A 20,633-nucleotide genomic window follows, 5' to 3' on the forward strand; every position below is an offset into this window, starting at 1 on the left:
TTATATATTTATGGGATAAATTCATGAGGTAGAGATTTTATATGCATTGTGATGTTTAATTCTGTCCCTGTTTGGAAATATTCATATTAATGGATACTAATTGATATAGTGAAGTCTTAGCAGTATAGCAACATCCAATAATAATCACAAGAAAGATAAGCAGAGATTAAAGGAACAACAATTCAGTACTGAAAGTTAAGTGAATCAAATGTATTATTTTAATTAACATCATAATTACTGTCTAGAGAGCCCCCACACAAGAGGTTTACACTGAGGAGCAGTGAGCAGATCATTCCTCCTCTCTGTCATTATCCATGCTGTTAACAAAAACAGTAGGTGGTGCCCAAACATGCACAATTTAATGTGGATTACTTTAAACATGCAGATGACAGTTTCTAATGATAGATATAATGATGTTTGCACAGGACGTTATTTAATATGTGGTCTATTATTCTCTGTCCTAAAAAGTGCAGCCAGTCAGTTGGTTAGCAGCATTAAAGAAAAACACCTATTTGTTCTCTTATAGTCACTTTTTTTTGTAAACACCCCCATGTTTAAAAACATAGTCCTTCTAGAAATAATAGCAGTGATATAACTGAAAATCCTTATCTGAGCTCCTCATCAGTCTGGTCTTGTTTCTTCTGCTGCCCTCTGGTGAACGGACCACAAAACTACATCCTCTCCCATAATGCACTTCTCCTTTTATTCCCGTCAGCCCTTGCTGCGAACTCCTTGCACCAGTCAAGATGGCGGACAGACCAGGTAACGCAGCGTGTCCTCTGCTCAAATATCCACTAAATGTGTCTTTGCTGTATTTTGTTGTCGGTGTGTGTCCGTGTGTCCGGGGCCTGCGGGTGTTTCTCCGTCGGTCGGACCGGGAGTTGTTCCCGCGGTCGGTGTCGGTCCGACCGAAGGCCGCGGCGCTGCTCCCGGTCCCGTCAAGGACTTCGTGTGTCATTGGCACAAGTGCGATTACAATTAATCTCCTGGACATTAAATTGTCCTCTTCAATGACCAATGACTCTTATTTATCGCAGTATTTAAGTAACTTTATTACAATTATGTTGTGTAGTTCAGTTATGTAACCGTGTCTTTCAGCTGTCTTTAGCTGTAGCCTCTAAACCCGCTGTCTGCACCACAGCCCGATGTTTCTGCCGATTAATTTTAACCCTAAAACAAAATAAACCTTTAAAACTAAACTGTGCACGTCAGTAATGATGACTGTAGTCACATTTAAACGGTGGCCTAAGAGTGTTTCATTCATCACAGCTGTGACTTTGTCATATGTGGCCCCACAGTATGAACTTGGCTTCAGAGGTTGTAAGTCGGTCAGTCTGCAGATATACTGCAGGGTGATCACGCAAACACTTAAAATTGAAATGTTGCAATTGTCCAAATGCAAGACACTGAACCCAGCGTTTGGTATTTCTATTGCCAAACTAATTAACACAAATCCAGCTCTGGCAGACGTAAGATTATTCCTCAAACTGCTTTGATTGTACAGTGCAACATGCAGGGTAGTTTGATTATCTAAAACATGACAACTATTCCTATATACTAATGATTTGTTGCAATTGTTCATTTCCCAAAGCACCACATCTTCACAAATGTTGCTTCATTTTTACAAGTGTTACAAATTGATGACATTTAACAGCTGGAGTCTCTGCCAGGGCTATAACAGTTTCTGTTCAGTGTGTAATTAAACCCTGTTACTGTTACCTTGTGAGCAGTTGCCGTAGCCGAGAAGCGCCTGATGGATGTGAAGCTGGGAGAGCTGGGAAGCTGGCTCGGAGCTCGGGACTTCACCCCCAACGGCATCATCTCAGCACTTCGCAGGGGTGAGGAAACGTGTCCCGACTGAAACTTTGCAGACAATGGGAAAAAAACTCACACTTTAGTCATTCTCTCATAACAGAAGCTCAAGAAATTGTATATTGCGGCTGTCTCGACACCAGTCACATCATTTGCTTCTTGCAGCCACAACTGCTCTGAAAGTCAGTCCTAACTTATGGACTCCTAGTCATCAAGGCATTTTAGCTCTACAAGTAGATCCTATTAGAGGCAGTTGAGAAGACTTGTCTGCAGAAGTTATATTCTGCAGGAAGTCGTTGCATTTGTGATTTGGAAGAGCACAGTGAAAACAATCCAGTTGAAATGCAGTGTCAGAAGGTAGATAAACTATTATTAGACACAACGTTGACAGAAAGCACACATTATTTAATGATCTATAAAGTTAAAAAGTTATTTGTGCTACATTTGTAAATGTATTCATTCACAATCAGTGACACAGATCAGTCACTAATCACCATAGACACCTGAGCAGCTTCATTTATAAAACATGATGTACCGGCTAGAGAAGATATTTTGTCATAACAGTGAATTGACAACCAGCTTCAAACCAGTGAATTCTCCATCGCAAAGATTACACATGCTTTCTTTCCCCCTGTTACCATGTAAACTCTCAGGATGTTAACACCATGTTGCAGCTCACCTGTGGTTAATGCTGTTTTTCCTCCTTCTCCTCCAGGCCATGACAGATACTACAACAAGTACATCAATGTGAAGAAGGGAGGCATCGGTGGTGTAGCTATACTGCTGGTTGGCTACGTGACCCTCAGCTACATGTGGGAATACGACCACATCAGTAAGAAATGCACACATCATACCTTTGGTCTAGTTGTAAATATGATCACTTGAGTTGTTTTTGATATTGATACTAACACCTGTCTCTCCTGTTTCCAGAGCACGACCGCTGGAGGAAGTACCACTGAGTCCCTTCAGCAACCATCAGACCGTCAGGGGTTGAACATGGACGTCTCTGCTCCCCCTGCTCTTTCTATCCTCAGCTCTGTTGTGTTAATATATGACCGTTGTGACCAATAAACAATATAAAGATTGATAGTTGTACATGGTGGTCGAGTGTCTATGTGATGAACAGTGGCTGCCTCACCGTCGTAGTCACATGAATGCAAGCGGAGCAGGTGAATCTGTAACAAGAACTTTTATTTGCACACACTGTACAGATTGTAAGAATATGTTCAGACTGTGTCACTGACTAACAACAATGAAATGAATCCTCAAACAGTCAGAGCTGAAACGAAGCTCTGTACCCTGCACTGTCCTAGTTTAAATACCTCAGGGGCTCCACCTGTAACTGGAACTCCAAACATGAAGTTACAGTGGGGGAAAAAAAAGTTGGGTGGCAAATAGATTTCAGGAAGTGATGCAGGATGGATTTGGGCTCTGATTAATAACAGTAGTACAAAAAGCATTAATGGACACTCCTGCTCGCATTTCAGTTTGTTTTTTTATAACTATTAACATCGTCAGACAAAGTAGAATCAGCGGGCTCCAAGTGCACGTCTGGTTTCACAGATGTAGTCACATGACTTGAGGAAACCTCAGCAACAGGTTTAGCACTAGACCCCTGGACATGAGTCTCTGCAGACTGGATCCAGGGTGGGACGTCTATTTAAATGCCCACTTCTTCACAGTCGTATGAAGTCGTTCACACACAGACGTGATGTCAGTGTCCTTTCCGTTTGTTGTTTTTTAACGTCTCCAGTTTGGTAAGGAGGAAACAAAAGTCTTTTAGTTGAACTTCAGCCTGTGGAGCAGAAGGTGCTTCCTCTCGTCTCCTCTGCTCTCATGTTGGTGACCTGCGACGCTGTGGTGTCTGGACCTCCAGGCTAAAGGTTACTGTCCGCTCAGGAAGGCAAGGTGGCCTTTAGTGCATTTGTTGGCATAGTGGCCTTTCTCACCACACTGCAGGAAGACAAAAGGAAGGAGGTATTAAACTAATGGCTCCTTATAATAAGAAAAGAAAGCTGGCAATGGCACAGACAAGAGGCATCGAGTGTGGGTATAAATGATAATTAAAAGTAATAATTAGGCATAAATAAGGTTCACATATGAGAAGATGTACACGCAAAAGTTGGGAATTGAATGATCAAAAATTAGTTTTTGGTTTCTCAGTCGACTATTTCAGTTTTTTCCCCACATATAAACATTTAGATTAAATTTATTTTAGATGCATTTTCATTATCACAGTGTATCCAGTTAACATTAAACCTGAGTAAATCATTCTAACTCATGATCTGTGTATGCTCCAGATAACTTGGCTCTGAAGTTTATAATTCATGCGAGCAACTAAACTCATCATTTTCAGCTTTCAGCGAGTTGTACACAGAGAACTGTATCCCAGTTTGGCAGCAACAACAACCATAGTATGTCTCAAGGAATAAAATATAAAGCAAAAAACACATAAAACAATTGACTGACTGCAAGAGTCTCCAGGAAATATGGAAAAAATGATCAGAAGATCGGATAATTACTCAAATCTTTATGTTGTGGACATTTTAATCCAATGTTCACGCGTTTTTTTTAAATTTACAAATAAACAATGAAAATGTCCTTCATTTTTTCCCCATAAATTAAATGAATGCATCGGCAACGATCAGATGGAGCACTTTCCCATCAGTACAGTGCAGCCAGCTGCTGTTCAACTTTAAATCAAAATCAGTCAGCTTCATATTTACTTAACAGCTATGAGTGTTATCAGTATTTTCATCTACATTTTAGCAAATAAATGTATTCACCTCAATCTAAAATTCCTACTTTAAAGCGGCTACAGCCGGCCTTGATATTAACAGACCGGTGTCAAACACAGATTTTGAGCAGGAGACAAAACGCTCAGACGACTCACCTTGTAGCAGGTGACCTGGTCCAGTGGACGAGGCCCTCTGTTGGCGGACATGTTATTTTGCTGAGGGCCGCCCATGGGCATGTGGTTCTGCTGCCGCTGGCCTGGACTGGAGTTGGTAAGCTGGATTAGGGAGAGCGACGAGCGGCCGATGGTCGGCACAGGCTGCAGGAGGACACGAGAAACACCGTTCAACAACGAAGCAGCAACTACATGCCACACAGCAGAGCACTGAGGAGGGAGCTTCACCAGCTGATTATTTACTGATCAGTGAACGACTCTACACGGCACAGGTTAGTTACAGAAGCAGATGTGAGCATCTGTGCTCGTTGTAACCTCTCACCTTTGTCTGGTTCTGGGCTTGTTGTGGTAGAGGAGGCTGCTCAGAAGCTCCCATAGGCAACTCAAACCGAGGGCTGCAAAAGAAAATCTCAATCTTATGCAACTGTGGGGTGAAGTTTATATTTTTGTAATTTGAGTATTTCACTAAATGATTTAATTGATCATGTTCTATTATTAAGACAGAATGAGACCTGTCATGTCGGGATCAAATGAAAACTATAACATACTGCATGAATTTACAGGATTTTCCTTCCGGACAGAAGCCCACAAGGTAGTTCACACAGATCACTCTTCTCGTGTGTCTGTGTCTGCAGTCAGGACCTGAGGTGGAGAGACGGGCAAAAATTCAGAAATATGAATATAAACATAGACATGGATATAAACAAAGGGAGCATGTTGCTGTTGATGAAGACGTTGACAGCGGCAGGGTGGATGAACAGAGGATTCTGGGACCTACCGTGTTTGCAGAAGCCTCTGTCGTACCAGGGACAGTCTTTGATCTTGGACTCTGGATCGATGTGCAAGAACGGACATTCCTTGTTGCTGCACTCACCTGTGAGAAACAACAAATTAAATGAGTTCCTTCTAGGCATGTAAATGTGTGGATTCTGATGAAAAGTCACAGTTACAGAGCTCAACTGTGCAAATTTTCAAGAAGTCAACGAACCAAACTTGGAGTAGAAGTAGCACTCAGGCATCTTGGTCATGTCGTACTCGTGGAGAAATTCGCACTGGTCTCCTTTTTTACACAGCCCTCGGAGCCAGTGCTTACACACCACTGTCTTCTCTCCACTAATGTGACGGAACGGACACATGCCGCCTGAGAGTGGAAATGAAAAACAATCAGACACAGCCGCAACAAGTTTCCTGATTCATAACCTGTGGACAGTCTTGCTAAATGAGGATCTCTTCTCTATTAAAGATTGTGTGACAGATGTGTCAGATTCAAGTCTATGTTATGAAAAAAAAATCTAATTGATGTTTAATGCAATGCAGTGTTTCTGCATCTCACAACTTAGTTCATGTAAAGACCATGTTAATGGCAGATCACAGCTTATTTAATGTCTAGGGTCTTACATGTGTTTAAAGATGGTATTATATTCATAATGAGAAAATTAAATGTGGATGATTAAAATTGAGCTTGACTCATAACTGAGATTAAAAACAACTCTTCTGTTACATTGCTTATCATTAAAAAAAAAATCTGTATGTATTATATTACTACACTGCTTCGCGCAGATCTGAGATCCGCACAGTTGTGAAATGTTTTCCTGTTGTGTTTTTACCTTTGATACAAGCTGCTCTCATGAAGAACTCACACACAGCAGAGCCGGACTCTGCGAAAACAAACGTTAACAGTTACAAAGGGAGCTGAAGCAACAGAAACAGACATTTCTACGTTAACACGGAGCAGAAACAACCCAACCACAGGCACCACCGTCCAACTGTGGCGGCTAAGTACGAGCTAACACCGCGACACTCACTGTCCATGCCGGGGAAGGGCAGCGGCTGAGCCCCCAGCTGCTGCTCCACGGCGATCTCCAGGTCAAACTTGATGTGGTCCGCGCTGGCCAGTAGGTCCTGCATGTTTGCATCCGCGGGTTAGTTGCGCTGCGATGAGAGAAATGTCGGGTTTCTGTTAGCTGGCTCAAAGTTGAGCTAGTTAGCTCCGGTGGCTAACGAGGCTAGCCGGGCTAACCGGCCGGTGGACACCGAGCAGCGCGCGCCCCGGCGACGACCCGCAGCAGCTGCTCTTCCTTTAAAGCTTTACGGTGTTGTTGTTTTGAACTAGTCGGTCGCTGTGTAACTTTGTGTTTGTCACGGAGCTGCTGCCTGTTCACAACAGCAGGCGCGCATGCTGACCTCTGACCCCTGACGTGACGTCACAAGGCTCGACCAAACGATCGCGGAGGATTTCAGCCGTTTGGCTCCATAGATATAATATGTATGGCTTCAGCAAACTTATTGTCCATGGCCTAAACTCACGAGCTTACTGGGTTATGGAGTGTATAAAAAAAGACGAGAATGGTTTAAACCACTTTCTCTTACATTTGTGGAGAAATAACATCGATAAGATAAATAACAAGTTAATAAACCCATAAGAAGGCGACTAACCGCAGCATAACCGTAGGAACACTGAAGTCAAGGCCCCACACAGCAGAAAATGCTTTTTTTCTGGGGGTTTTTGCCCCTCAAATAGGCTTTATTTCACATTTTCCATTCAGATGTTAAATTGTATTTTCTACTACGCATTTTGATTTTCTATGTGAAGACAGCCCACAGGAGATAAAATATTAACAAATTGTACCAACTCACTGAAAAGAAAAAAAATTGAAAATAATTTTCTTTCTTATGAAACTGATCTGTTTGGAGTAGAAAACATCAAAAAATTATCATAATTGTGATCATTAGGCCCTGAGGAAATGTCATTTATTATTTGAAGCAACTTTCAAAACCCAAAGATATTGATTTCATTACAATGTAAGACAGGGAAAATACAGCAAACTCCCAAATTTGGGAAGCTGAAGTCTGAGGGGGTTCAATGTTTCTCATTAAAAATTACTTCAATGGTTCATTGATTACCAAAATGGTTGCAGATCAAGTTTCTATCTGTCAACTAATTGATGAATTGTCTTTATGCTGTCATCCTTGGATTTAACAAACTGTTTCATTTTGATCTGGACTGAGATATGGATGCACTTTGCGTTCTGGCAGATGATACATTTTGTTATCTTTGACTCCACCTGGTTGCAATAATTTGATATTATCCAGTCATCTTAAAAAAAAAAGTAGTCAATTATTTCCAGGACAAACAACAGGTTGCTATCATGAGATAACTTGAAATATCTGTACATCTCAAATTTATTAAGAAAACAAGGTAGTTTTCTCAAGACAGTAAAACCTGCAGTATTTTTAATACATCGGCCTCCACAAATGATTTTAGCTATTGCAGCAGAAGATCCCTCTTGTCGCCTACACCTGTCGCTCTGTAAATGTCACCAATAACTGCACATAGTGATGGTCAGTCAACACTGAAATGAGTCAAACTTACGACTGAAGTGCTCAGTCAACACAGTACCAAAGGCTGGACAAAAAGCGGTATGTCTTTAATACTGTTTGGTCGTGCTGGGGTTAACTCAGAGCAAAGTCTGTACATACTAGGTGTGACATCACAGTTAAAAAGGTCCCATTGGCTCATTTTAAGGCCCAGTTTCTAAAAAGAGATTTGACACTTTCACAGTATTAATATAGAACCAAGTTCTACTTTATAAACAAAAAAGACATGGACATCTACCTTTATACAATATAGGGTGTTTAAAATGGATCACGCACAAGGATTTATTGGATTCATGGTGCTTATTTTATTTAAATGTATCAAAGGGGATCTTATTATCCATCACATTTCATTGCATGTCAGGTTTACGGTACAGTAGTCATGTTTTGTGGCAGTAGTTTCATCTAGAAAGCTTTGGAATTTTAAATACAATAACAAAATAAATGGTAATTTCTGACAAGATTAAAGCTTAGATGCAACAAGTGAGAAGCTACAGTGGGAGAAAAACAGCGAAGGCTTTGTAGCAATACTGAATAATGAAGTAAAAATCTGTTGCAAACTGTGGTCTTAGGTGTGTATCCATGCCTGTGCTGTGAAATCATAAGAACTGTCTTGATTTGAGGAGTGGTACATTCAACAGTCTTATGCTCAAATATACACACAAAAACAACAAGACAATTGGCACAAAACAATGTCTGTTGTAATCATAAGTCCAGCAGCCTTGCAGCGGTGTCTGAGCTGCTGCCCTCTACAGCTCAGGTAGACCAGGCATGGGGAACTGGCCAGCGAAAGCCTCGACCTCAGCCCTGACCTCTGCTACTCGCTGCTGGAACTTCTCTCCCTGGGACAGAGCCTGAGCGAACTCCTTCAGCGTGGCCTTAGGATCCAGGCTTCTCTGCACCTCCAAGGCCAGCCCGATAGCTGCAGGGGAAAGCAGAGCGGAGATTGCATTTTTTGCATAATCATGTTTGTTTGATTTCACAGTTCAAATACATCTCTCAGAAAATATCCCTGAGATGCAACCTCAAAGAAAAGTGGCCTTCAAGACTTTACCTCTGTGAATGAACGCTGCAACCTTCTTGAAATCATCCTCCACCAAACCTCTGGAGGTCAGAGCTGGAGATCCAAACCTCAGACCACTGGGCCGCAGGGCGCTCTTATCCCCTATACAAACAGATTGAAAATTGAGACATTTACAGTGATAAAAAAAACCCCAGCTACCTCTCCAGCTACATTCACAGAGACACATGATTTGCAACACTGCAGGTCTCCATGCATATCAGTGCTGAGACCCCACACACACCTGGACAGGTGTTCTTGTTACAAGCGATAGCACAGGCCTCCAGAACCTTCTCAGCTCGTCCTCCGTCGGTTCCCTTGCTGCGCAGGTCCAGTAGGATCAGATGGTTGTCGGAGCCACCTGCACAGGAACAGACACAACGTAGTAGACCATTATGCTATGAGGTGCCTTCACAAATGCACTTAATAAAAGAAAACCTAAAGGTTATTCCACATGGTTTCTCATAATGCTTTGTTAAAGTTAGTCATTTCAAGCCAAAAGAGCTTTGTGATCGTTTCAGGGAATGTGAGGCCGACATTTCCAACATCAAAGAAAAGTTTTTCTGGTTATAATTATGACTTGAAGGCATCCCAATTACATCATATGATCTTGTAATTATATAAAGTCCAACAAGGTTTTTATCTCTTAATTATAATTAACATACTGCATAATTAGGAGGAAAATGATCCCACTTTTCAAAAGGATTTTTTTGGCAGTAATTGTTAACGTGATCAGTCCAACCTGGGACTTGAACGCTCACAGGGAAACATCAAGCATTTGACTGGAAATGCCCATGAAAAATGTCTCCAACTGACACAGATGTCGAGGCGCTGCCGCTGTGTCTCTTACCAGTTACGATCTTGTAGTCGTGGTCAATAAGAGCACTGGACAGAGCTCTGCAGTTTGCAAGAACCTGCATCTGGTAGGCTTTGAACTCTGGCGTCATGGCTTGTTTGAGAGCCACAGCAACACCTGAAGACAGACAGACGTCAGATCGATGCCGACATAAAGCTATGGCTGTTGATATAAAACAGTAAAGCCAAAGAGGAAAATGATGATACCAGCAATAGCGTGGTTGTGTGGTCCACCCTGCAGCCCAGGAAACACGGCCTGATTGATCAGAGACTCCAGGTTGTACAAAGTCTCCTTCCCCTTGGCGTCCACGCTCCGTACACCTGCAGGAAGGAAACACAGAGGCAGGAAAATAAAAAGGAAAATCAGATGAATGTCAGAACAATGGAAAACTTGTTGAAGATAAAACAGAGAAGTGGTTCTGAGCATCATGTTACGTTTCTACCTTTCCTGTAGAAGATAAGTCCAGCACGGCAGCCACGCAGCGTCTTGTGCGTTGTCGTGGAAACGATGTCACAGTGCTCAAAGGGTGAGGGCACCACGCCAGCGGCCACCAGACCGCTGATGTGAGCCATGTCTCCCATCAGATATGCACCGTTCTCATTAGCGATCTGCTTCATGCGGGAGTAGTCGATGTTGCGGGAATAACAGCTTGTTCCTGTAGAAGGAAATAAGCTTCTTCTTATTCCTGAAGCGTTCCTGAAGCAATGAAACTCTGTGTGTGTGTGTGTGTGTGTGTGTGTGTGTGTGTGTGTGTGTGTGTGTGTGTGTGTTTAAGGAAAGGACCTGCAATGATGAGTCTTGGGTGGAACAGTTTTGCGTTTTCTTGTAGTCTGTCATAGTCGATGTATCCGGTCTCTGGATTCACCTAGGAACAGCAAAACAAGTCGTAGCAAATAAATCAACAAATACACCAACTGCTACATCTGATACACACAACTCAAACGCATCAGTAAATATTCAAAGAAATTGGACTTCGGGCTTACTGGACTGAATCAACCTGAAATCCCTTTAAATATCAGTATCTTTGTTCTTTCAAGTTTTGTTATTTCCTTTATCCTTTATTTACTTAGTTTTGGTTTTCATTTTTTTCGTATAGACTGTGATTTCAGCTAGTTTCAGATGTTTTTTAATCATGTAATAAAATTTAATCCACCAGAAGATTATAGCAACAGAGAAATGTAAAGTTAAGTGTGACAGTATTTTCTTTACAGCTGTAATATTCATACAAATAACTCCTCATAAAGGTTTAGTCACTTTCCCTGAAACTCTTTCAGCATCCTTAATCAAACTAAATAATTATTTTCTAACTCTTTTTCTTTAATTTTTCCTTCAACACTGATCTCTAGCGGTAATACAGTCTGGAAGTTTAACAGTTTCCAAACAGCCTCAAAAGAGAAGCTGGAAACGCTTTAATGGGCAGTCATTTGGCCGCCAGACGGTGCTATTCTGCTACAGTTGCCTCAACAATGAGAGTACTGTATCTAAATTGACCCATTATAAATGATCAATCATTACAGTGGGTTTAGTTACTGTTCACAGTCTTTAGAAAATTGGTGGACCAGCGAGTGTGATTGTTTTGTACCTTATATGGCATCGACTCAAAGAACATGGACGTTGCTGAGATTTTTTTCTTCTCAGTCATGAAGCCGTGTGTCAGGTGACCTCCATCAGGAAGGTCCAGTCCCATGATCCTGCCGTGGGGCTCCACAATGGCCGTATAGACGGCAAAATTAGCAGGCGAACCTGACAGACAGCAACAGTTTGGCAAGTCAGAGAGAGGAAAAACAACGAAGTGAGGAGAATAGAGGAGTTTGAACAACGAGAAAGTCAAAGTACTGATCAAACCAAACATGAACTCACGTATTGATGTGAAATCAGTAAACATGTGATACCTGAGTACGGCTGCACGTTGACACCCCATTTCTCTGAGTCCAGTCCGTAGGCCTCCAGTGCCCTCTTCTGACAGAGTCTCTCCAGTTCATCGACATGCTCTGTCCCACCATAGTATCTGAGCACAGGGATAATACTCATTACTACAGCTGCACATTTTATACTTTGTTTCATTATCAAATGTTTGGAATGTAATCAAACATTGGGTATTGATCAATCATTTCCAAACTTGATGTATTCTTGTACCTCTGGCCAGGATATCCTTCAGAGTACTTGTTGTTCATACAGGAGCCCAGGGCCTCGAGCACGGCTCTGCTGGCAAAGTTTTCAGACGCGATCAGCTCCAGACCGTAGATCTGCCTGTGCTTCTCTTTTTTTATGATGGAGAACACCTGGAACAGATGTTCACAAATACTGTCATTCAACCATAAAAGAAAAAATTGCCACATAAGCTCCTTCGTCAAAAAAGAAAAAACTTAAAAGTAAACTAATTTGACTAAGCAACAGTGAAAGCAACCGTCAGCTGTAGCTCTGAAAGTCCTTCCAGCTGCATCTTTAAAGGGCTGTTGGTATTGGTGATCCTCCCAAATCAACACTGGTTTTCAGTAAAATCCACTAAACACTAGGGGGGTGTAAGAAAACATTGAAACTCTAGATGCTTTGAAGCCTTGTATTGATATTCTATCAATAGTTTGCATGGTGACAGTGGTTTTGCATCCAGCCCCCAGTTGATGCTAACTCTTTTGTTCAGACTGCACAAAAGCAGCACAGAGATGTAACATGTTATGGGAGCTGTGAACTACAAATACAGGTGCAACTTTTCCTAAGTTTAAATGCATAAAAATAATATCCCATTATATTGCACTGTATGATATTGTCGACCCATACTGGGATATGTATTGTAATGTATTGTGCTGCCCTGCTGACACAAACCTCAGAGTCGTTGATGACCAGAGGCTCCAGCATCATTTTGTTGTGTTTCTCCCAGGTGTCTTTGCTCACAGTGTGGCCGTTTGTTAGAGACATGGTCGCTGATTCTCTGGTCACACAAACTGGAGATCTGAAGTAGATGATCATTTTAGATTAGATTAGACAAGTAATAAAAACATAAAACACAATGTCACTATCATAAAAGTTGACATGACAGGTGTGTAAAAAAAAAAGAAAGAAAGAAATAAAGTAGACAATGAGTGGTGCTGACCAACAGATTCAGCCCAGAGCCACAGACAAAGGAGGAGCCAGCATCTGTCTGTCAGCAGATGTGTTGTAACTCCTCAGCTATGAGGTGACCTGTCCTCATCGTTGAACTTTGCACCATCTCACAGTGTAAACAGACACTGACCGACATGACTCCAAGTTATTAGGTAACTCAGATAACATGCTCAATACTCCTCTATAGTGTACAGGTGCCAGGTCTGTGTGTGTGTGTGTGTGTGTGTGTGTGTGTGTGTGTGTGTGTGTGTGTGTGTGTGTGTGTGTGTGTGTGTGTGTGTGTGTGTGTGTGTGTGTGTGTCCGCCCCTGCTGTCTGTGTGCAGCAGGCAGCAGAGCCGAGCACATGACGTCTATTACTGTTGTGATCGACGACCTGAACCACCAACTCTGCAGCCGACCGGGGGACAAAGCAAAAAACATTTGCCTTTGATAAACTTTTTTAAGTAAAGTGAGCTTAAAGAATCTAAATATAACTCTAATGTTGAAATATCCACGTGTACACGGCGACAACAATAGCGTTTCTAGCTTGGTAATTAGTGAGGAAGTCTTGTGCTGTCAGGAACGAGCTGCTGTTGCAACACCGCGGGAAAACAAACAAGTCAATTTTAGAAGGAACAAAGTGAAGGAAAACTTGTTGAGTCAAAAACCCTTAACTTGTTGCATTCAAACACAGTTATGGAGCTCTGTGTTTATTATTATTATTATCACTCTTATTATTTTTTATATATATAATACTAATCATACACAGGCTAACTCACCCGGACTGAGGAGGCTCGTGCAGCTGTCAGAGGTGAATCTGGGTTGAAACCGGAGTCTCGCGCTCCCACATAAAGCCTGCTCCTCCTCGCGAGGAGAAAGTCCGCCAAACTTTCGACCAATCACTGTACGGCATCTTCCTCGTGCTGCTGCTTACCGTCTGTAAATGAAGCACATTACCGCCCCCCTGTGGTCCGAGCCCCCCCTCACATGGATCTATACTCGTTTGTTAACTTATCGGGTAAAACTTTATAGACTAAATGCCATTACGATCATCTGGTGTTACATAAACATGTTTATCTTCTATGTTATATAACTTTAACTATCAAACAGGTTATACAGCAGTTAGCTCCACCTCCATAAATCTTATTCTAATATTAAAATGCCACCTACACATCAGTCATAAAATTTAAATAACATGATGTAATGGTATTTATGCAACGCTTGGAAAAGGGCCATTCTGCCTAATAATTAGATTTCACTTAAATATTTTGAGCTGTGGCCCTTCTGCCACTTTGTAATACCCATTATCTATTGAATCCTTAACCAGCCTGCAACAATATATTGAAACATGAAAGAGGATATTTCCCTCAGTGTTATACCGACAATCTCAGGAGACACTGTTTGGGATATTGATGGAAATATTAAAAGTGGTAGAAGCAGATAGTGACCATATTAATTGAGAAGAATCTGTGGATGTGAATCCTGGTATGTGAAATCATGTTTAATCAATTTTATTTTTGGCATCAATACATTCCAGTTAAGGCTTACCGGCAAGTTTACAAACTTAAGACGTATTTAAATTTGTCACATTATGTTTTATTAAACAACTTGGAGTTCTTGTGTTTGACAGCACAGCTGATGTGACACATCTTGCACATTTCAGAGCGGATACAGATGTGAATTACATAAATATTACTGGGAAGATAATACCAACATGTGAACATTCGTTTGCTCTAACACTGAATCCATCATTTCATGAACATTCATGTGTTAGGGTCTTTTTTTTAAATCATAAAACTAGGAGCAAAGTCACATCTTAAAATGTTGATGTACTTTAGTTTTAGAGGCTTTATACACAAAACTGACTGAGTTCAGAGATACGTGAAGTGACCAAATCTTCCCTATAATCCCCCTTCAAGCCACCAAAAAAGTAAACTCTCTATACAAATTGCACATTATATATTTATATATATAAATAAAATATACTTTTTAAAACTTTTATCCAGCTATTTCAAAGCCTCTCTGACCTGACGGATTCAACTCTTTCTATTCCAAAATAAACATCTGCAATATTGACTCATTTCATTTTCATATCAGTGGACGCAACCTGGACTCTTGCACCTGAGGTTGAGAAAGCCTGCTCCGAACCGTGTGACGGTTTTCTCACAGGGGAGTTAACCAAATAAGGAAATGAACACAACACATTTCACTGGTTTCGTCATATTAATCTGAAATATTTTCACGAGTCAGTTATATACAATGTAAGATCCCAAAGAAAAACATAGTGGCAAAGCTCGGTTAGCAAAGTTGCAATTGTACAGTGATAAGTATAACCATTATTAATATCATGTACAAGCTCGTAGGTTAGAAGGGGTTCATTCCAAGTGTACGTGAAGGCCGATGTAATCTCAAATGTAGCTGTACTTCCTGGGAGGATCGACGCGGCCATTGCTCCATGCCAAAACATACACAACCCCTCTCCTCTGGTGTCTCCTCAACCATTTTCCCAAGTGGCCATATGTTACAGTAATGTCAAATATTCTTCATAGCTCTTCCTTTAAAAATAGTCAAATATATATATTGCGCCAGTCCAGGAACATGTGAAAACGCCTCTGATAAATACTCTGCATCATTTCAGTGACAGGGAGTTCATTCCTCTAGCTGCCGCCGCTGCCGCTTCTTTTGCTGCAAGAAGAACATAAAAGATGCACACAATCAGCGTGACACATCTCATGCACATGTTGGTGTGAAGACGGGCTGCCATTTTTTTCATTTCTTTATTTGCTACCTTAGACTATGGATGCACGCTAACTATCGGTACGGATAATTATCGGCCAAAATACACAGATAAGTCTGATAATAACATTTTTTGCTGATTACTCGAGCTAATTATAGTAAGCCAACATTGCCTTTATTTCACTCTTTTTCAGTCCTAAATTGATTTGAAACAAGAGTCATGACTGTTCTTGTGTTTGTTGTGATTACAGTGATGCCAGTTATATTATTCTGTTAAATAAGACGCAGAGCTATAATGTTAAATTCATCTTTACTCACTACTACAGCCTTTCTTAACCCCAGGTGTGTATATGAACTGTTGAAAATGTTATTGTTTATGTGAAGCAGGAAGTTTTAGGGTTATCGGTATCAGTGGAGAAAAAGTGTTATTTTGCATCCCTACCTTACACATTTGTCATTGTAGAGGGTACCACCCAAATATCTCTCTTATTACAACCCCAAGCACACTGCTTTAAAATGTGGAGAAATGCAAAGTTTGGCAGCCATGTTGTTCCTAGCACTGGTTAGTAAGATAGGATGGGAAGAACGCTGTTTGAAGCAGAGCTTAGCAAACTTATCAATTGCTAAACTATTGCTGTATTAAGATAGTAAGGTTTATAATCAGGCAGGTAGTCAGATAAAGAATAAACAGCCCAGTCTCCCGTCACTAAAAAATATAAAGTGAGGGTTTTTTTGTTTTTTTTGACTGCTACAGCTGCTCCGTAAAGTTTTTTGGATGCAGGACACAGCAGCATGTGTGAATAGGCCACAGTGACCTGCCCAGTGTTTCTACTGCAGAGTACAGCAGTTTCTCCAATATCACCAAAAACAATTTCCACATCAGTTTTCTCATTTGTCATGGTTTTTCCAGCTTTGGGCCACTCACTGTTTACTGCATGCTCTCAAATGCATCACTCTATGATCACTGCTTCAATAAGTTTTCATACCTTTTTTCTCTTCCTCTTTCTTTTTTGCCGCCTCCTCTCTCTGTTTCCTGATAATGGCGAGGCGAGCGAGGTCAGCTTTGGCCTGGTCTGTCTTCCCTGCCAAGTGCATCTTCATGTAGCGCTCCTTTGCTTTCTGCTTCTCGATCTCTTCCCTGTGCAGAAGTGGATGTGTGTAAAGTTAGTTAGTTTTTGACTGGAATTGCAGAAAATTCATGTCACTGAGTCTTTATGGGCATTTAACATAAAAAAGACAAGCTCAAGACAAGACAAGTTTGGGTCATGAGGCCAATTTTAAAGTAAAATGTCAGAAATGTGTTGTTGTGCAATTTATATATGAATGCTTCACACAAAACACAAGAAAACGATGATGATGATCACTGATAGGATGAAATTGTGTAACACACCTCTCTCTCCTTGATAACTGCTTGGGCTCATCCAGCTCAATTTGTGTCACCTTCTTGGCCTTCTGAGCCACTCTGTTGGGGTTCTCGATTTCTATTAAGCCCTCCACACCCGCTCTCCTCCTCTGCAAACACATCACAGCAGCTCATAGAGGAGGGTTCTTTGAATAAAATTGTGCTGAAATGACTATATGATAGTGTTGATAAGAAGCTGCCATGTAGGAAAAACAAGAGTTACAGGGAGCTTCACAGGTGTATGCAATATGTTGTGCAGAAAGATTAACAAATGCATTATTACTGCAGTGCGTGTTCAGAAAACTCTGTGTGTGGTGACAGAATCAGTGTTTAAAGGCACTACCAGAGAGTTTTCATCATCGCTGTCCTCTGATCCTGAGCCTGGTAACTTCTCCTCCGCCAGGTCAGTCAGAGCTGCTCCCTCCTGCCCTTCTTGCTCCTGCTCTTGCTATAACACATGAATGACAGTCAAGCAGGTAAATCACAAACAGGAGAAGATTGTCACCTTAAAAAATGTGTCTGGTCAAGCACATGCAGTTACATCAAGTGATACGTAGACGACTGAATCCTTTTTTTGACTGTTTCAGTGCTGCACCACATATAATTCATCTTCTGTCCCTTGCATTCTGCAATTACTTTATCAAATGCATGTTTTAATTGTTATTTGATCACATCTTGCCTCTACTTCCCCAACTGTATTTCAAAGTTACACCCAGTGATATACTAGTTAATGTGACATGAACTGTGATGGAAAATTCTGATATTTAACCCATGTTATGTTTTACAAGTGTTCACAAGTCATTGTCAATACAGCACTTTACAATATTTAATGTTAAATTTAATTTGTGTTTTAATCTGAAATTTACTACTGCAACTGTGTTTATTTATTCATGGTACCTATTCATTGTATTATTCGCTGTATTTGTATCATGGCATTTCTTTTTTGTATTCAGTATATTTTATTCTATTCTAAAGCCTAACCAGGGACAGAGACTACAAATTAGCTGAAGCTAGACGTCTTATATGCATCCCATTTTCCCATTTTCTGTGGCAATGTTGTATGTATTGTCCCTGTTAAATAAACATTAAAATAAAAATAAACGTATTTTCAGCTTGTGATGTGTGGTACTCAGTTAATCCCTTTGATGACAGCATTGTGAGATGCAGCAGAGAGTCCACTCAGGACAGGTTAAAGGTTAAGAGCCAGAGAGGCTCCCACGACAGAGTGTCCTGTGGAAATTTACAAGGGATTGTTGGTGGTGAGGCTAGGCAGAACCACCGAGGTGCCATATATTTTGTCTATTGGTATGTGTTTGGGAACTATAAAGATAGTGGGCCTGAGACACTCTAGCTCACTCATCCACTTAAATAAACAGAAATAATTTTTTGCCACCACAGGACCCATGATAGTCTACTTGCCAACAATGAGTACCCGGAAATGTTGAGTACCCCAAAGTTTTATGTTAGAAATATATAGTATGGGTCCCCAGTATTCAGAAACTGCCGGATGCTAACTTATATATATTGGGCAATTAGCACAATTGACATAATTAGCATAAATTAGCATAATTGCCTATATGGGCAATATTTCAGCAAAATTGACTTCGCTGATCTGGGCAATATTAGTGTGGTTTTAGGGGTTATTGATGATGCTGAATCCATTTCTGACATTTTCAAAATTCAAAATGGCTGTCTAAACCGGAAGGGACCAGATCGAAATCCATCAAAATCGGCCCACTGGCGGTTTAAATCTGGTCACTACCGGTTTAGACAGCCATTTTGAATTTTGAAAATGTCAGAAATGGATTCAGCACCATCAATAACCCCTAAAACCACTCCAATATTGCCCAGATCAGCCAAGTCAATTTTGTTGAAATATTGCCCATATAGGAAATTATGCTAATTTATGCTAATTATGTCAATTGTGCTAATTGCCCAATATATATAAATTAGCATCCGGCAGTTTCTGAATACTGGGGACCCATACTATATATTTCTAACATAAAACTTTGGGGTACTCAACATTTCCGGGTTCACAATGGGGCCCTATGGGCTGGCAAGTAGACTATGAACACAATCCAGGGGCACAGTTCTGTCTCACTGAACATGTATATGGGGCAGGGGCCCCTGGACCTGAGACTCTATTCATAAATACAAATATAAATACTATTCATAAATGACAAAGAGATGTAAAATGATTAAGTTTGTCTCCCTACTTGAGGTCCTGTACAGAAGATCAAGTGTAATTTTTACTTCTCTTTGCCAAGAGGCCCAGTGACATAATGCACCCATGTCTGGACCATAGACTGTAAGGTCTGGATCCACCAAAGTGCCAGAAAAATGCTGGATGGTTTCAAAAATGTAAAAATATTAATTTGATAAAAATATTTTGAAGTTACAACTCGTTTTACTGTCAACAGCAACAAACATGGTTAGAGGTCTACTGAGTGAAAACAGCGGCTGTAGTGCTGCTGTGTGACTTGGGGATCTCACTCTCACAACACTGTCAAAACTTCAGGATCAGTTTACTCTTTGCAAGGCAATAAACGACCCTACCGCTCTGCATCCTGGGAACTGTAGGATGCAGCATTTTTGAAGAAGATTGACCACCGGTACTTATATATAACCCTGCGCGTATTTGGCAATGAGATGGTCCAACACTGAACAGCCTCTTGTTGTGCTTGTCACCAACCTTTTTTCTCTCCTTCTCCGCCTTCATCTGAGCATCGATCTCCTCGGGGCTGGTGTAGGTCCGCACGCGACCCTTGTGGCCACCTTTCCTACCTGCAGCGTTGACCACCATGACAAATGACACGAGCAGACAGGTGTCAACAGAGGCAGAGAGGCTTATGCAAATGCTGTCACTGTAAGTTTAATCACAGATATGGAAGTTAAGACGTGATTATTGGTCCACATTAGTAAACCTCCCGTACCAAGAAGTGGCTAACTTACAGCAGGCTAACTCATGTAAATAAAACTAAACCCAAGGCGCCACAGCAGGCTTTTTAAAAACAGACTTACCTCCTTTGGGCATTTTGACAAACGACGCCTTTATTTTAAACCCCTTGACATGGGGATACCGACGGACAACATAAATGTTGAAGCGACAGCACAAACTGACAGCTGGATAAACTCACAGTGGCGACAACGACACAAGAGTCTGAGTGGGCCAAAGATATGCCTGTCAACAAAGCTTCAAAACAACAGTTTATCAACCATTTAGTAAACACAATAGCTGCAACAAACTAAATAATGTACAAAAATACGTAGAAATCCTAGTTACTTTGCCAAATTATTTGAGTTATGAAATAAAAGAAACCTACGCCTTGTTGTTTATGTTCAGGCAATTTACTAGCGCGCTAAAGTGATGCAATAAGACGAGCACAACAGAAAGACATA

At 41.0% G+C, this 20,633-nt stretch overlaps 4 protein-coding genes across 5 annotated transcripts; 1 reads left to right on the forward strand and 3 right to left on the reverse strand.

The window, feature by feature from the left end:
- Positions 1-734: 734 nt before the first annotated feature.
- Positions 735-2,897, forward strand: atp5mf (ATP synthase membrane subunit f). Its single transcript, XM_085785342.1, has 4 exons — positions 735-762; positions 1,731-1,838; positions 2,528-2,644; positions 2,743-2,897. The coding sequence occupies exons 1-4, from the start codon at positions 747-749 to the stop codon at positions 2,769-2,771; spliced, it is 270 nt and encodes an 89-aa protein (XP_085641468.1). The 5' UTR covers positions 735-746; the 3' UTR covers positions 2,772-2,897.
- A 91-nt stretch (positions 2,898-2,988) lies between these two features.
- cpsf4 (cleavage and polyadenylation specific factor 4) lies at positions 2,989-6,921 on the reverse strand. The gene is made up of 8 exons (XM_085785341.1): positions 6,529-6,921; positions 6,331-6,381; positions 5,712-5,864; positions 5,502-5,597; positions 5,272-5,365; positions 5,046-5,118; positions 4,706-4,867; positions 2,989-3,765 (listed from the first exon to the last, which is right to left on the reverse strand). Exons 1-8 carry the CDS (start codon positions 6,629-6,631, stop codon positions 3,697-3,699), a joined length of 801 nt encoding a protein of 266 aa, XP_085641467.1. The 5' UTR covers positions 6,632-6,921; the 3' UTR covers positions 2,989-3,696.
- Positions 6,922-8,130: 1,209 nt separating this feature from the next.
- Positions 8,131-13,915, reverse strand: shmt1 (serine hydroxymethyltransferase 1 (soluble)). Its single transcript, XM_085785343.1, has 12 exons — positions 13,876-13,915; positions 12,838-12,964; positions 12,151-12,296; positions 11,907-12,022; positions 11,597-11,757; positions 10,798-10,879; positions 10,457-10,669; positions 10,221-10,334; positions 10,009-10,131; positions 9,403-9,519; positions 9,153-9,263; positions 8,131-9,020 (listed from the first exon to the last, which is right to left on the reverse strand). Exons 2-12 carry the CDS (start codon positions 12,928-12,930, stop codon positions 8,848-8,850), a joined length of 1,449 nt encoding a protein of 482 aa, XP_085641469.1. The 5' UTR covers positions 12,931-12,964; positions 13,876-13,915; the 3' UTR covers positions 8,131-8,847.
- Positions 13,916-15,284: 1,369 nt separating this feature from the next.
- On the reverse strand, positions 15,285-20,431 carry pdap1b (pdgfa associated protein 1b). Of its 2 annotated transcripts, none has more exons than XM_085784782.1 (6): positions 20,256-20,431; positions 19,927-20,018; positions 17,578-17,682; positions 17,223-17,344; positions 16,819-16,970; positions 15,285-15,781 (listed from the first exon to the last, which is right to left on the reverse strand). In XM_085784782.1, the coding sequence occupies exons 1-6, from the start codon at positions 20,266-20,268 to the stop codon at positions 15,726-15,728; spliced, it is 540 nt and encodes a 179-aa protein (XP_085640908.1). In that variant the 5' UTR covers positions 20,269-20,431; the 3' UTR covers positions 15,285-15,725. The 2 variants fall into 2 exon arrangements, with proteins under 2 accessions (XP_085640908.1, XP_085640907.1); XM_085784781.1 differs by having other exon boundaries at positions 19,927-20,014; positions 20,252-20,417.
- Between the last annotated feature and the right edge of the window lie 202 nt (positions 20,432-20,633).

The sequence above is a fragment of the Trachurus japonicus genome, chromosome 8 (genome assembly GCF_045865225.1).
Source record: "Trachurus japonicus isolate A0001 chromosome 8, Traja_1.0".
In the NCBI taxonomy this organism is placed as follows: domain Eukaryota; kingdom Metazoa; phylum Chordata; class Actinopteri; order Carangiformes; family Carangidae; genus Trachurus; species Trachurus japonicus.

Bases quoted from the DNA above. Each gene is read 5' to 3' on its own strand.
- atp5mf (XM_085785342.1), top strand. The intron at 1,839-2,527 runs GTGAGGAAACGT...CTTCTCCTCCAG, and splicing joins CATCTCAGCACTTCGCAGGG to GCCATGACAGATACTACAAC. The intron at 2,645-2,742 runs GTAAGAAATGCA...TCCTGTTTCCAG, and splicing joins GTGGGAATACGACCACATCA to AGCACGACCGCTGGAGGAAG.
- cpsf4 (XM_085785341.1), bottom strand. From the start codon at position 6,631: ATGCAGGACCTACTGGCCAGCGCGGACCACATCAAGTTTGACCTGGAG. The intron at 4,868-5,045 runs GTGAGAGGTTAC...GTCCTCCTGCAG, and splicing joins AAGCCCAGAACCAGACAAAG to CCTGTGCCGACCATCGGCCG. The intron at 3,766-4,705 runs GTGAGTCGTCTG...GTCTTCCTGCAG, and splicing joins ACCAGGTCACCTGCTACAAG to TGTGGTGAGAAAGGCCACTA.
- shmt1 (XM_085785343.1), bottom strand. From the start codon at position 12,930: ATGTCTCTAACAAACGGCCACACTGTGAGCAAAGACACCTGGGAGAAA. The intron at 10,880-11,596 runs GTACAAAACAAT...TGCTGTTCCTAG, and splicing joins TTGAGTCGATGCCATATAAG to GTGAATCCAGAGACCGGATA. The intron at 9,520-10,008 runs GTAAGAGACACA...GTTCCTGTGCAG, and splicing joins CGACTACAAGATCGTAACTG to GTGGCTCCGACAACCATCTG.
- pdap1b (XM_085784782.1), bottom strand. The intron at 17,345-17,577 runs GTAGTGCCTTTA...ATGTGTTTGCAG, and splicing joins GCGATGATGAAAACTCTCTG to AGGAGGAGAGCGGGTGTGGA. The intron at 16,971-17,222 runs GTGTGTTACACA...ACTTCTGCACAG, and splicing joins CAGTTATCAAGGAGAGAGAG to GGAAGAGATCGAGAAGCAGA.